This window comes from Fulmarus glacialis, unplaced genomic scaffold, assembly GCF_000690835.1.
Source record: "Fulmarus glacialis isolate BGI_N327 unplaced genomic scaffold, ASM69083v1 scaffold18677, whole genome shotgun sequence".
Lineage (NCBI taxonomy): Eukaryota > Metazoa > Chordata > Aves > Procellariiformes > Procellariidae > Fulmarus > Fulmarus glacialis.
Genome location: NW_009221492.1, coordinates 26,717 through 42,792, shown reverse-complemented (window position 1 = coordinate 42,792; position 16,076 = coordinate 26,717). Strand labels below are relative to the sequence as shown.

The 16,076-nt window shown below is 39.8% G+C and overlaps 1 protein-coding gene across 1 annotated transcript; it reads left to right on the top strand.

Annotated features, from left to right (window-relative positions):
* Nucleotides 1–659: 659 nt before the first annotated feature.
* On the top strand, nucleotides 660–10,509 carry TMEM194B (transmembrane protein 194B; the record flags this gene model as incomplete). The annotated part of the gene is made up of 8 exons (XM_009581142.1): nucleotides 660–775; nucleotides 2,356–2,584; nucleotides 2,759–2,831; nucleotides 3,857–3,950; nucleotides 4,666–4,780; nucleotides 5,436–5,661; nucleotides 7,901–8,077; nucleotides 10,284–10,509. Coding segments are annotated over 8 exons (1,256 nt in total), but the record flags the coding sequence as incomplete, so codon positions are not given.
* Nucleotides 10,510–16,076: the final 5,567 nt, after the last annotated feature.

The following is a 16,076-nucleotide window of genomic DNA, read 5'->3' as shown; positions in this document are numbered from 1 at the left end:
GGGTCACTAACATTTCAGGAGGGTTAGACGAATGAGCATCCCTAATTAAATGACTTATGGCAAGCTATCAGTACAGTTGCCTTATTACACGTCATGGCTGGACTATGTCAGGAAAATTTTTTTTAGAGAGAGGGGTTGTGTTATTTAACATTAGAAGCATTTCCGAGGGAAAGGAGTATGATTTCTGCAATCAGCAGCCATGTCATGTGCTAAATGACTATTTTAATATGTAAGCCTGTTTACCTGCTCAAGACTCCCACAGTTGCATTCACCATTGGTATAAGCATCGACTCTGGTGGAGTTACACCCACTCATGCCAGCAGTGAATTTGGCCCAGAGGCCCTATTCCAGTGCCATCAAAACACTGATACCGAAGCCAAGCTTTTATGGATAACATTTTTTAAAAATAGCGCCCTAGATTAATTTTTTTTTTTTCCAAAGGTGTTACAGTTTACTCTGGAGCCTAAGTAACTTGGTTAGAATTCTAATTTGAATTTTCATCTAAATCATATTGAACATGCTACCCCGCAGCAGTTTTTATGTTTGATTATCTGCAAATTGCTTGTGATTCCCTCAGCATATGCAACAATGAAATGGAGGAAAATTATACATTTGTATTTGATACATGCTTAAAATTAACTTTTCTGCCTCCCCTCCAGGTAGAAACTGTAGCTTTTTGCAGGAAATGGATGTCATCCAGAAACAGGATGAAAACTGTTACTGCTATGTGCAAAACAGAACCATTCACTTACAGTACGTTTGGTCGACTCTTCAGGTAAGAGGCCGTTTTTGGGGATCATTCAGATATGCAGTACATTTCATGTGAACTTTTGCCAGCAAAGTGTATGATCAGTTAGCAAAATCAAAGCAGTATCTCTCTAATTAGTAGTTGGAACGGTGTATAGGTAGGACCATGATAAAAATGCAGCATTGTGATCCTCCACTTCGGATGCAGTGAGATTTGGTCTCTCTCTCTTAGAAGGATGTCAACCAGGCTTATAGAATGATGCCACACAAACATTAACTTAGTGTTGCGTATTATTTTGTTGCACACCTTTTCTACTGATGGACTACTGTTAACCTCTGCAACAAACGTTTTTGCTTATCACCAAACGCCTTTATAAAACTTTTAAATTTGAGAATAAAATGCAGTTCTGTAACTCACTCGCTGTAGCATACCAGGCCACAGTATAGGAACCAAAGGTGTATTAGATTGTGACTAATGAAAAAACAGCAGTAGCAGTGCATTTCTGTCTTTCTGAGTAACAGAGGGTCATCTTACAAGAAACATGTTTAGAGATTAGCTTGAAACAATATAAAAATCTCGTAACAGTGGAAGCGATAATAGCTAAAGGAACAAGCGGACTATCTGTGTGGTTCCTTTTTTTTCCTGGGAAGTATGTCTCTGGACAAGGGAAGGAAACAGTTTCACTTGATCTCTGTTGGAGGAATGTGCTCTCAGACAGAAGGAAGTGGAACATCTCTTTGCCTGCCAGGACTATTTTCCTCAGGAACATGCTGCAGATGTTTCTATGAATGGTAACAGACTTCAGGTGGTGAAACCCTCCAGCAGCCACACAAGCTTTCCTGGAGTAAATGTTTAAAAGCAGGAAGTTCAGATTTTTCCCACAACAAATTGCTTGCTGACGTGTTGTCTCTTCTCCCAGTAGAAGCCTGTTTTATTACCTATTGCATCACTTTTTTGTAGATGGGTTTTGTTGTCTAATAGGCCCTGATCAAGAGCTCACAATGACTCACAATCTTCAGGAAGATCATCCCATCTCAGAAGATCGACAAGATCTTTTACCAGTTTGGTGGGTGCTAGGAACTAGCGAGACACCCCAAAATACCCAACAGGAACGTGCTTATATTTAAATTTCTGGTTATGATCTCTTTCATTTTCCATATCCCTCTTCTGTCCCTAACATGAAGATTGCATTATTAACTACAAGAAAAGCAAGTCCAATTTCTTACGGTTCAGGAGGGGAATGGGGAAACGTATGAACATCCACAAAAGAAACGGTGGTCAGTCAAATATTACTGGTTTTGTTAGAAATTTGTGTGCAGGCAAGAGTCATGGTAAAACCAAACCCACTGAGCTTTTGGATGGATTGAGGCCCCTCCATAGAACTTTGCTGACGTTGAGTTCTCTGAATCACCTTGTAAGGCCTAAACAATTAATCTTTGCATAATATTAATAACCAATATTAAACAACTAAGAATTGCACTAGCATTTTATTCTTGATCTCTCTATACTGATTTTCATTATCACATGTATGGTTTATATGCTATATAGTTCAGAAAAAAACCCTGATTCTGAGCTACTGCTCTGTGTATTCTGTTGTTTGTTTTTAGGTAAAAGTTAACAGCAGAGAAATGTTCAGGTTTGAGCCTATTTCAGAAAAAAGCAACTGTCGTAATTCAGAAACTGTTTTTGAATTTGCTGCATGTGCTGTTCAAATCTTATGGAAACCAGAGGCATCTACAGAAACTTTCATAAGCATAAAACAATATGGAGAGGATATTTGTTTCAAAATACAGCCCTTCAAAACCGAACCGTACACTGTGAGTGTGAAACGAGAAAGTAAGTAAAAAAGCTTTCAGGTTAGATTACAGATAGATTGGTATTGCCAGTGTTACTTAATGTACCATCTCTTCTGTAAGAAGCTTGGGACTTTTCTGTTGATATTTTATATAATCAACATTTCAGATTGAATTAGTCTAAAGTCCATTTCTATTTTTTTCCCCCTTTTTTTAGTGCTAGATGGAAAACTCTTGTTTTTGTTTGTAGCTGGAATTTTTCTGTTCCATTTTGCAAACAGCCTGAGCAGGTGAGTACTAGCTGCTGGTTTTTGACCACCTTTCCCAAAACCTGTGCGTCTTTGGTCTGTTTTCTAAGCTAAAGAGGCAGTTCTTTGGGAAATTGAAATAAGGAAACTGAACACATATTTAAAACTTCTTCATACCATTTGTGTTTGGACAGATTGTGACATATCTTGGAGTGCTGCACTCTATTAATCACTTAGCTGTGTGAGGGTTCTTGTATCCAAGCTTCTTGCACTGGGAGACACCAAGACAATCCTCAGCGAGCAAGCGTGTGTGTGTTCAGAAAAATTCTCTCTCCCCTTTTGTAGACCAGTGAGGTTAGCTGAATGCTAAATCATGCTGCATGTATTATGAATTATGCCTTCCTGCAGCGGGAAATGCTTAGGATGAGGTCACCTGGGGCCTCATCTGCCTCTACCTTTGTGCCAACCTTTCCCCATCGTTCTTTCGGTGCACGTTTTGCATAGCATATAAGGGAGGATACTTATTGTTATAGCAAAACATGTGTCTCATAACTTTAAAGCAAAATGAGTCACAAATTAATTGTCAGGAGACACCTCTAAAACAAGCAGAGCAGCAGTAGGTTTTATAGAGTTAACTCTGAATTAAAAAGTCAGACTTTATAAATGCATAAGCTTAGAAAAAAAAACTTGTGGGTTTGTGGAGGTTTTTTTACATTTTAAATTAAAAAAATAAAACTTTTCTTGCAGTACAGAACCATATCGGTACATAGAAGAAAATGAAATTACTAGAAACTAGAAGGTCAATGAAGTCAGAAATAGTGTGAGCTTTAAAAAAACCCAACACAATCTCCTAGCCTGTAACAACTCCAGTGACCTTAAGTATCTGTTAGGAATTTTTCCTTACATGGATTTAATATCTAAACTGGGCCTGTTAACCATGTAACTACAACTCTAACTTACAGCTGTGTTAAGTTCTTATTGAAGATCACTGCTGTTTTTACAAATGTTGGCATCTTAACCAATTACAAATTACACTTCTCACCGTATTCTCTCTTGTTCTCTTACAGGAGTACCAAGTTCTTCTACCTTTCTGGAATAATACTGGGTGTTCTTGCTCTGCTAGTCTTTGTCCTGTTGACACTTAAAAGGTTTATTCCAAGGGTAAATCTACATTTATAAAACAAAATAATAACGATAATCATCAACATCATAATATAGGAAGTGAAGAGTACAGAGCCAGATTCTGATCTTGCTCTCTTTCTGTGGCCAGGTAACTCCACTGAAATGACCGCAAGATTGCTTGCGTCAAGTAAATATAATTAGGTCAGAATCAAGTTCTAGTTAGCTTGCTCCTGAGTTTAAAGTAAACAGGAGATTGTTGATGTACAAGAAGAGTTTATTCTGAAACATAAATTATTTTTATTGGACTGGAGCTAAGCTTACTTTTGAATCTATGAATCAATCTAACTCAAAATCTCGTTTTAGTGGCAGCTGGGACAGATTCTCTAGTTCACCAGAGACAATTCATTGCAAGGCAGATGTGAATTTTTCCTTTTGCAAAGTCCGTGCATTCCCACAATATTGCTGAGATATGTTAATTGGAAGTACACTGCAGTAGGCTTATACCATGACATCGGGACGTGATATACAAATACAGAGAAGCAATTGCTCCGCTTAGAATTGATACTGTTTAGTTGTAGCATGCAGAGCACTGTACAGTGGAAGTCTAACACAGATCATAAGCCCTGTAAGTCTACCGAATATCACATCTGGTTTTGCCTGTGAGTTGCCTTGCGCACAATGGTCCTGATTCTGACTTGAAATTTTTCATTTTTCTATTTTTTAATTTTTTTTTTTTTTTTTTTTAAATTTCCAGCACAGTACCTTCTGGATCTTAATGACTGGCTGCTGGATGTCCTCTCTCTATTTTATTTACTGCTTCAAAGAGAATATGCAGTGGTTGTGGTCTGAACACAGAAACTACTTGTTGGGTAAGAAAATTATCAAAAAATGGGCTGCAGATTTTGGCTTAATTTAGTGGTTAGATGAATACCTGCTCATAAAAAACAAAATGAAGTGACTCATTTATGGAGTACTTTTTTCTCCTAAGCTATAGACATTGGAATATTCCAAAGGTTCCTAATCCACTCAAATGAGCATTTACTCATATTGTATCATTAAATAAGGAGTTTGATGTAGTGGGCCAGTAGCAGCTTTAAGAGCAGACTTTGCCTGTATTATTTACTCATTGATTTGCCATTACATACTTTCCCTGGAACAGCAAAGGGCAGCTACGCTGGTTTGTATTTTGCTGGGCACGGGAACTGGATGTCTAAGTTGCTAACTGGATGTGGCTGCAGGGGCTGACAAATCTATTGATCTGGCACCTGCCTCGACATTCTTGCACGGAGAGAATTCATGTGCAGCTCATAGCATTAGCTAAAGGCTATTCATAGATCACCTCGTGAATTCTTTGCACACTTTTGAAATACAAAGCACATACAATATAATGCAGGTATCTATAAGACAACGCGGGAAACAGCAGGCTATACTACACAGCAGTTGCAAGCTTTGTGAACCAAACTAATGGAGTGAAATGGGTAATTTGCATCTTTTTCTCCATGTCCTCCTTTTGCATTTCTACAGGGTACTTTCTGGCTGTTGGAATTACCAGCTTTGCCACTTGCTATCAGCATGGACCGCTTACCACTGAACTGAGCATAACCTTGTTCACATGGACACTACAATTAACAGCCTTTGTCTTGATTTATTGTGGTGTTACCATACCTCAAGTTGCGTATGCAGTAATAGCAGTCAGCCTCTGTTCAAAAGGCCTGTGTTACCCCCTTGGTGCTGCTTGTCACGTAGGCAGGTTTGTATGTATTTGTCAATGTCCGAGTCCCTGTATCACCCGGAAATACTGGAGGCTGATAATGAAAAAATCCTTACACTTCAATAATGATTTATGAATTTCTAATACTAGTTCATATTTTTACCAGATGTAAAGCTGCAATAGAAAAGGCTTAAATCCCTGAGACAGGGGAATTTAATTATTTTCCATTTGGCAGTTTTAAGCACGAGTTTTGTTCTGTGGAGAAGGGAGAAATGTGACTGTGCTCTCAAGTACAAATGTAGCACCTTCTAGTCTGCAGCATATGGTAACTAAAACATTTCTGTTTGGTTGATTGATTAGACTGCAGCAATACTGCCTTGGTTTCATGTGTAGTGAGAGAATCTGCGGGTAACTTGTACTGAATCTTACGCGATAAAACAGTGTACCATCACCTAGGAAGCAGACGTTAAAAAGCAACAGTCCTTGTAGGTTAGCGTGGAGTTCAGAGGCTAAAAACCCATGTCCACAAAAATAATGGTTTCCATTGATTTTAATTTTCCAAGGTTATTAGCCTAGATGTACATGCCTACCTTTAATTCGTGGAAACAATCTGTTATCACTGTGGAGACATTCCCCCGTATTCCCAGAGCCCCATTTATATTGTGGCATTTGGAATGGGAACTGCTTCCAGTATGTAGACCTTAGTTTGCTAAGTATTTTCATTAGCAATATGGGAACAACGTGTTTCCTCATCCTTGAATTGGAAGTGTGTTTTATCACAAATACCACACTCAAATGAAGATTCTAAAAAGTCCTGCCAACTTACATCTGTTTCTTACCTGCAGTGATGGCATCCAGATTTACTGCAGACTGTTCCGTAGCTGTGGACTTCTGCTGAACTGCAGAGAACCAGGAAGAGGCAAAGGCTAGAACTGGCATAACCAAAAGAATAAAACCCAAATAATTTCTTTTTTAGTCTTTTACACAGTATTTAGTTTTGAAGAACATATTGCTTTGCTCTTGTGCTCTTTAGATGTTGAAGTGTGGACTGGGTTGAAGCTTTTTTATTTTAGGTAGAATTTATCATTTGTTGAAGACTAATTTTTGCCTGCAGCTGAGAAGCACCAGCTGTTTCAAAAGCAATATATAGGATCAATACTTACCTGATGTAAAACAGGCTCAGCTCACTCTGAAATCTCTTTAAGATTTGATGACGAGTTCACAGAAGTCAGAACATATGTGTTTTACCCCAAAACACTGTAGTTTGTTCTCCATGTGGACCTCTTTTTGTTTTTCATGAACTGATGCTTCTATAAAGCCAAAAAGCACTGAAATACAGCTCTACAAATTTCTCTTAGGAGAATGATAAGGGTTGTTTTTTGTTTCAAAACACTAAGCAGTAGCACCAAACTGTGAGGTCATGATGCCAGATACACAGTTCAGAGCAGCAGATATATCAAAATAACTAAGAATCTTGCAGTATTTGTTAAGATCAGTACAGATCCCACTGAGCCAGCAAGACCTTTACCATTTGAATAACGGCTACAGTTCATTCTTGCTTTACAGAGAAATAAGGAGGAAAGTGAATGCTGCTGGTTAGAGCAGGTGTTTTTATACAGAGCTGAAAGTTTTATGGGCATCCAGCCCTTGCTTATCTTAACTCATCACAACATTTAAATTGAAAGCAGTCGACAGAAGGGAACAGAACATGGCACACTTTCTAATTGATATCTAATTATATTATACACTGCTACGCAGCAGCTAAAAAAACATCAGATTGTAAACATTTTGGCCTCAGACTACTCAGTTTTGTAATTTAAAGCAAGATTTAAGAGAAGCGATCTAGTAAACAACATGAACAACTCATAACAGACTTAGAGTATTGCTTATCTTCGAAGTTACATATGCAGACTGGGTTTTGATTCAGCCTATGTCTCTGCACAGACACATTTTGCATATTGCACCTAAAAATGGCTGAGCAAGCAGCCATCTATTTAATTCTATGAGATTTTAGTCCATGCATACAGAGTAAGGACCTGATCCAAAGCTCATTAGATATCATTCTGTGGAATGCTACAGCTTTGGTTAAGACCTAGGTTAAACAGGCTAGCAAACATTAGACGTCTTGTCCTAAAATTTCAATGCAAGAATGTAGCTTGTCCTCTTAAAAGGATAAAAGTGATTAGTGCATGTTAATAGCAGGTAGTAGAGAAAAAGGACGACAATAATTATGTGCCAGAAAACTTTAGAAATACTAATTGTTTTCATTTCATTCTAGAAAAATGAAGAACCACTTTAAATCAAAAAAGTTAGTGTTTAAATGCCTTACTGAAGAGGAGTATCAAGAACAAGGTGAAAGAGAAACTATCAGAGCTCTGGAGGAGCTACGCTCATTCTGCAGGAACCCTGACTTCCCATCATGGTTAGCTGTATCCAAACTCCAGTCCCCACGTAGGTAAGAAAACCTGGCCTCTCTAAGACGGGAGAAGCATTGCACAGGCACTGTTACACAGCAGATCCAAATGCTACTTCAGGCACTGTTCCAGGTGCGTTTATCTTGCATACAGTCAGACACGCAGGTAGCTTTATCTACTTGAGTAAACCCACTAAAGATCACAGCCGCACCTCTCAAGGATATTACTTGCTGGTGATATTAAACCCCGTTTGTTCCTCTCTGACCATAGATTACTCTGAGAGTTTGCAGATGTTCACAGCTGATTCATGGTAATGGCAGCTTTCCCTAAAATGTACAGGCTTCCTACAGTGCCTCTGCAAGCTCCTACACAGTGACTCAGGCAGCCGTCTAACCAGTGAAATGCCCCTCTCTTCAATTTTTAGAGCAGTACACTTTTGCACTGTGTAAAATTGGGGCAGGCTGAAAATATATGCTCAAGTATTACTTGCATTAAGCTCTCCAACTGCAAGCCTGCACAGCCAAGAAATCCTATTGAAGTATCAACCAATACCTAAGACTAAGAACACAGAGGGAAAAAAAAAAAAATCAGTGCCTGCACCTAGGAAGTATAACAGGTAGAAGAGCTACTCCAGATACAGCTTAAGAGACAAACTTAAGACAAATATGAGTTAGGAAGGGAAGGGTCAGATAAATGCTGCCAGAAAATATTGCAGAATATAAAATTAATCATAATAGCAGTGTATTTCCTTCAAAACTGAAACTTTGAGACACCAGAGGCAGAGTTTCACATATTACCCAGCCACAAAGACTTGGCCCTTGCCACAGAACCAAGTATCACAATTTCAAAGGAGCCCCAGTCAGCTTGGAATTTAAGCAATAAAAAGTTAAAACTAGTTTCAGAACCTTCATCTTCCTTGGATGGGCACACAGACAGCCTCTCTGCCAGATTTTATAGATTTACTGTTCAACTATCTTATTTTCTATGATACTTGCATTCCATTGCATGATTGAAAGATACAAAGAGTGAAAACTCACTGCAGTATTGCAGAACAAAATACTGCCAAATGCACAAAACCAACAATTGAGACACGTCTTTTCTAGCCATTACTTAGTTAATATAGTTCTTAAAATTGTTCACTATAAAAACACAAAAACAAAAAGGAGAACCAATAGAAGTTAGGTATCCCTTCAAGCTTCCATTAAGCATCAGAAGATAGTTCAACACAAGGCAGACCTGTAAAACACAGCCAGTCCAACTCTGTTCCCCATTTAGACTAACAGTGCTTCCAAGAAGAGCGAGGTGACAACATTCATTTCACAGAAACGTTAAGTCTAAAATGTAAATTATTGATCAGTTTACCAGAACTCCAGAATGTAGCTGCATTTCCTTTTTCTTACATTTCTCTGATGCTGTCGACACTTACCCAAGTGTCAGAATTGCCGTCTGTTTCCACACGCTTGCCAGAAACCTCTAGCTCCGTTCTCTCTCTTCAGTGTAGTTGTCCACTGAAAGTAGGATTTGTGGCAAACTGAAATGTAGGGACAGTGCTAAGTTCATGCTTTGTTCTGCCAGACCTCCAGTTTGGTGTTTACTTGGAGCAGCTGCAGAATTCCCAGTCTGCAGCTTCGAGTTCACCAAAAGCAGTGACTTGCTTGAATGGTGAATTCTTGTCAAAGAATTGGCGAGACTTTAGCTCAGCTTGCCCAGAGTGTGCGTGCTGCACCAGAAGCAAGGTGATAGCACAGCAACGTAGGAATGCAAAGTTCTCACCATTTTTCCTTTCATTAGCAATGTCAACTTACCTGAATTCTTACAGCCTTTGCCTCAAATGTGTTACAGCTTTAATTTATTTTTAGAAGCTAACATACCATCTATCCGACTGTACAAATGCTTACTCTGGATTACCCCACGAGTACTGACAAGATGTGAAAACGAAGTTAGATCTTCTTGCTTAGTCACAAGACCTTGCAGATGGCCCCCAGAAGAGCAAAAGTTACTTATATAGAAAAGACCGAAGACTGAAAAGAAGATGAGGCAAGAAAACAAACCTTCAGGGTTGTTCCTATCCGTTGTGATTTACTCTCTGTGGTTCAGGACTCCCTAACTCATGCTGCAACTTCCCCTCATCTGCACTGCCTGTGGGCGTGTCCTTAGAACATCCCTGCTTAGCTGGCAGCATCCCCTGCATTTACAGTATTTTTTTCATTTCTCAGCTGATCACTTCTCCTTTTAAAAATTTGGCAGGTTTGCAGGTTTTGTTCTGGGATCTCCCCACGTCTCACCTGCAGAAACAAAGGCGCATGATGAGGAATACGGCATTGGGAGCTTCTTCCTAGAAGATCAGCTCTTTGAGACAAGGGCAGAATCTGAGCAAGATGATCCAGCCAGTTCCATCAATGGAGGAGATGAGGAGGATGAAGATGAAATGCATAAACAAATTTCATTTCCATATGCTACTGAGTTGCTCTGAGCTTTGGGAAATAACCACAAAAAGGAGAGAGGGAAAACACATTCGTCCTAGAAAGGAAGGATACAGTTGGAGAACTCACGCTTGGTGATTTCATGTGATTGCTGGTGGACAAACAGGGATTTTTGAAAAAACTCTTTCCTGTATCACTGATGTTGCCTGATTAGAGCAACAGAAGGAAGCCATAGGGGCTGTTCAAGTGAAGAGGATTCTCATGCTGGGGAAGTAAATGTTGCTTATTTCCAAAGCAAGTACTGGCAACAGCCTGTCCCACCAGGATGCCTTGTTTTTCCAAGGATCCTACCTCTAGGGAACAGAGAATCTGGTTTGGCCCTTTTCATTGTCAAGTCCTCTGTGCTGAGCACTAGAGGGAGGAGAAGCCACTATTAATACTCTGCTTTTACTAAGTACCCTGTGTGTCAACAATTTTAATAATGCTGTTGGTGTGCTGATAAACTATTTTTATTGTTTGTGAGACTTTTCAGTGCTAAAGATCAATAGAGAGTTAACACAGTTGAATGAGGTTTGTTTGCTCTTCTGGCTAGTCTTGCTGTCAGTTGGCTTCATTTTGCCTCTCCACGTTTGTTTTAAGCTCTTACTCCTGCCTGACTTTTCACCCTCTGCTTGTATTGTTCTGTTCTTGGTCTCTGCTCTAGTTATACTGCACTTTGTTCTTCCCATGTCTTTGTTTCGTCACATACTCTTCTTCCCTCTTCTTGCTGAACCTTTCCTCAGTACTCTGCTTCACCACCTCTGACAACTGCAGATGAATTAGGAGAGAAGTTCTGTCCCCAAATGTTTTTTTACTATTGCTTTTAATTTCACTGTCACCTTACCTCAGACGGGTACTGCCCTCCATTCCAGGCCTCTCAACAGCCCAGAAAAGGCAACAAAGGCTGAGGCTGTTTCAGCTGCTTGGAGGAACTGCTGTCAGCAGAGCCGGAGTGATGCTGTAACCATGTAATTGGGAATACAGATAACCCACATATAGCTCCACTGTCCTCAGAGTACTCAGTAGTTCGCTCATTCAATAAAAAGTGGAAAGGAATTCTGGCAAAACAAGGAGGGAGGGATACCTGGCTCCTACCTCCCCTTCTTTGGGACTTAGCATAGGAGGTGGGGGGGGAGGAAAAAAAAAAGAACAGGGAGAGAAATTTAGACAGTCAAGTGTCTTTCAGCTTGGGTATTACACAGTCCCAGGCTAGGGAATAGATCGTGTCCCCTCAGTTCATCCACCTGCAGAAGTCATTTCCCTCTTTTGTTCTTTAGACTATCCCTATATTCTTCTACCCTCACCTTCCTGTTTTACTGTCTCCAAACTGCAGAAAACAAAAGACCATTAATTCTGTCACTGTCTCATCTTACAAACCCACCAGTGTGGGTGGTGGGAAGCAGTCAGCTCTCCAGAAGGGCATTTCAGACCAGGATATATTTGTTTTAAAAGGGATATCTTTTCTCTGTAACATGCAGCATGACTTCAGCAGTGCATGCACTATCGTGGTTTCTCATTGTCCATCACTGGACAAGGGAGAAAATCTGTTGTTACCTCTAACAGTGCTAAGAAGTGCTGCCATACCACATTCCAAGAGCTCCTTTGTATAAAACAGGGCTCAGAGTTATGCTTGAAAGCCTTATTTATATGGTCCTTCCTCCTTTATATTGCTTCAACTTTGCTTCATTTTAAAAGGAACTCTTCCATTTTACAGTAAGGAGACACTTAACACCCTTTTGTGCCACAAATTTATAAATACATATGCAGAATCTATAGCATGTTTAGCAGAGAGAAGCCCTGTCAAGCAGGTGATCCAAAATACACTCACTGGTAAGTCCACAACATTCAAAAATAGAACAAGAGAGTTCTCTTCAGGAAGGCTGCTAGCAGCAAGAGTCACCTCTAAGAGAGGCTGCTACTGCCAAATTCAGAGTTAAATTGCCACCCACACTCTGGAAGTCAGGCTTGGCTTGGGGGGTTCTGTCACTAGCAAGAGGCTGGAAGCATGAGCTGTTGTGAAAACGGAGGAAAGCCTCATTATCTTTGATGGTTTGGGAGAAGGATGGAAACCTCTCTGACAATTATCTCAGCAGACTAAAGATTTATTTTACTTTTGCCTGTGTTGCCATCATGAAAACTGAATACCCCAAATTATTACAGATTAGTCAAAAAAGCATACTTGAAGAGATGTCTTAAATGTTTTTTGCATGTTTTAAAGCAGACAAGTTTTTCAGTGTACTGCGTAGCTAGCTAAGAACTCCCATCCATGTGATTTGAGGCCAAGGGGGAAAATCAGATTTATCCTAGCTTAAACCCAGAGTTTTTCTGAATTTCCTCTCTTTACTAAGGTAGTGATGATTATCCTTCCGTAAGTACATAATATGTATTTATATACAATAGCCCAGATAATACATTAAGATAATATTTTACCTATGCAATATGTTAAATGGGAAAGCCCCCCAAAAATAGGCAATTACATTTTTCAGACACTGTCCCTTTTTCTAAGTTATTTAGAACAATACTGAGTATACCTACTCCCACAAGGAAAAAAAAAAAAACAACAAAAAAAACCCCCCCAAAACCCCAACACCAACCAACCTCTGTTTTACGTAGTTATGAAGGTCACCATTTGCCAGGGATGGATAAATACTGTCTGACATAGAGCAGGAAACTACTAAAGACATCCAAGACAGAAATGCAGCAACGTACAAGACAGATGACGACTACTTTAGTGGATAGCTGATACTGACTTTAAATATCCCCCCAGGCCTGTTCCAACATTGGAGGCATTTGATAAACAAAACCGACTGCTATCATTTGAGCCCTTTGCCAACAGTGAGTTTACTTGCACAGTGCTCCTGTGATATATGCAGATTACTTATGTTTACTGAAACACAACTGTTAAGTACTGTCCAGTGTTCAGCCAGAAAATCTGGGAACAGAATCTAGATGTTAATCCATTAACCATTATAAAAGCCCTTCTTCCTTAACGAAGGATGAGTTTTCGTCACGTTTAAAAAAAAAGTTAGAATTTCATATTTATTTTGTATTCACGGTACAACATACTTTATATACTGTCTTGTACTTTCAAGATTTTTTAAAAATAAAAGTACTTTTCAACGATGTGGTTCTCCTCCCTTATGCATTTACTCTTTTCAGAACAGTAGGACACACGACAAGGAGCAGCCAAGCAACCTGGGTGTGTTTATGTCCTGAGGTTTTCTCCCTTGTTGCAGATTTAACAAACGGTAACACTGCATTAGCTGTGGTTGCTCCAAAACGGAGTGTCCCCTCTACCTCGAATGCATCTCCCTGAAGGAACTTGCCATTCCCATTCTCCACTCGTGACAGATCCAAACCACCACAAAGCCAAACTCGTAAGGTGACAAGTGAGGTCTGGCAGTTACACACATGCAAACAACAAAACAAAACTAAGATCTCTCCCTGTCATCGGTTTCGTATGCATACAAATTAAGCATTTGAAATAGTAAAAAATTAACTGTCTGACACCTGAGATAAAAATAAATTCCAGACAAACGTGCCACTGTATAGGGCAGGTGCAATAGCACAAATATAATTAGAAATAGAAATTGGAGGTATTTCCATACAAGCTGACATGACCTGCGCTTAGCAGCCTCTGTCTCAAAGCTGCTAGGTGACAAACATCATCCAATTTTGATGTTCGCTCATCATGTCCTGCACACTTCTGTATCAACCTGTTCACGATGCACATTGGTGTGCATCCCTTGCATCCTCCTCACCCCACACAAGGAAATCTGTGCCTACAGTCAGATTTCATCATGAAACAGATTTTAATGCTGTGCAAGAGTCATTCCCAGGCTCTAGGTTCACTATCCTCCAGGCAGTGAACCCAGCAAAAGGTAATTATCATTGGATTATTTTCAATTCAGGTGATCACTGCTGGCACCATAATACGAGCAAATGTAATAAAAGTTCAGATTGATGCTATTAAATACATTATGGATATTTTATATTTCTTACCACAGTTTTTACAGTTTCACAAATATCAAAACCCAGGTGTACATGTCTATGTTGCAACACAGAATGACTATACAATTCCAAAAAGAGCAGGCATTTCAAATACACAATTCTGAAGTGTAAACACAGTGTACAAGCTCTTCACCTCGCAATCCAGGTGCTATGCAGTAGCAGCTGAGGTTACACCATACAGCATGAACTCAACAAATGGTTGGTTTGCCTCAAGATGATTTTTAGCATCCTTCTGTCCTGTCACCTGTTCAGTCTTTAGTTCTCCCTCAAGTTATACAAACATAAATACATTTCTGATTTGAAAGGACACTTAGACAAGTCATGAGGATTTACGTGAGTACAGTACATTTAAGTTCAAGTGCAAAAAAAGTAACTAGTGGCTAGTCATCAATGTTTCTTTTTATTGTCTGTGGTGTTGGTCCCAGGCACCCCCAGAAACATGGGTTGTTCTAAAAGCACGGCTAAAGCACAGCTACGGGACACCCCTTCAGTCAAGCTAACTAGATGTCAAAGTGGGTAAAACTGCGCACCCCCTTTCCTGCTTAGCTGCTGACATCTTCCTCTCCCCTAACCCTGCGCTCCTGTTAATCCTGCCCCTGGATCACTGTACAGTCCCACGGCACGCACCTTCCCCACGGAAGGCCTGACACATCACATGCGTCCGATTTCAAGGAGGGCTGAGCAATGCTCACTCCGTCCCGTAGAAGCTGAGTGCTCAAAATCTCCCAGGAACAAGCTGTTAATGTAAGCAAATGGGCCAAAACACTACCCTGACTAAACCCCCCAGAGGACTCCTTGAGCCCAAGGCTTTCCCTCCAGCAGCAATTTTCACCATGTACCAGCAAGTGAGCTGGCTGCAGCTAATATTGGAAAGCATAATAAAACAGAATCCAAAGTCTTCCAGTGTCTTGACACTGGGCAAAGTAATTTCCTAAACATACTGCAATTTAGTTATGTTTGCTTCCTCCTGAGAATCTCTCACTCCACTCGCTTTCTGCATCAACAACTTTGCCCGTATAATCCTAATCATTAAGATTTTTAGGTAATTCCTCCCTATCCCCCACCTTCCCTAGGCACTTAAAGCTTACGGTTTTCTTAATAAATAACCACAGTAACTACACTGCATTAAATAAAACATTGTATAGATGATGAAATAAAACCCCAAAACGACAGTGTGTCCATTGAAAACCTTGGTCAATCTCAGGTTGTGCACTCTTGTCTCAATACAACATCAAACCTAAAATTACCCCCACGCACACAACCTATGCCCAACGGAAGGGCTACAAGCGCCGAGGTTAACTTCTTCAGAAGCCTTCCTCCAGCTTGTTTGTTTCACTCAAACGCCAGTTCAAAATCTTTGCTTTGCAGAACGAACCCTTTATGTCAGACAACATAACATTAGCTTCAAAAACATATTCTTTGAATATGTGTTTTACTTAATCCATCACCATAATATGAAGATACGCTTGCTAAAGCTACTCTGTTTCTGAGAAATCTTTACAGAGACGGTTTCATGCTGTTCCTATATTTATTGGATCTCATATTTTCTATTTTTTTAGGGAAACTC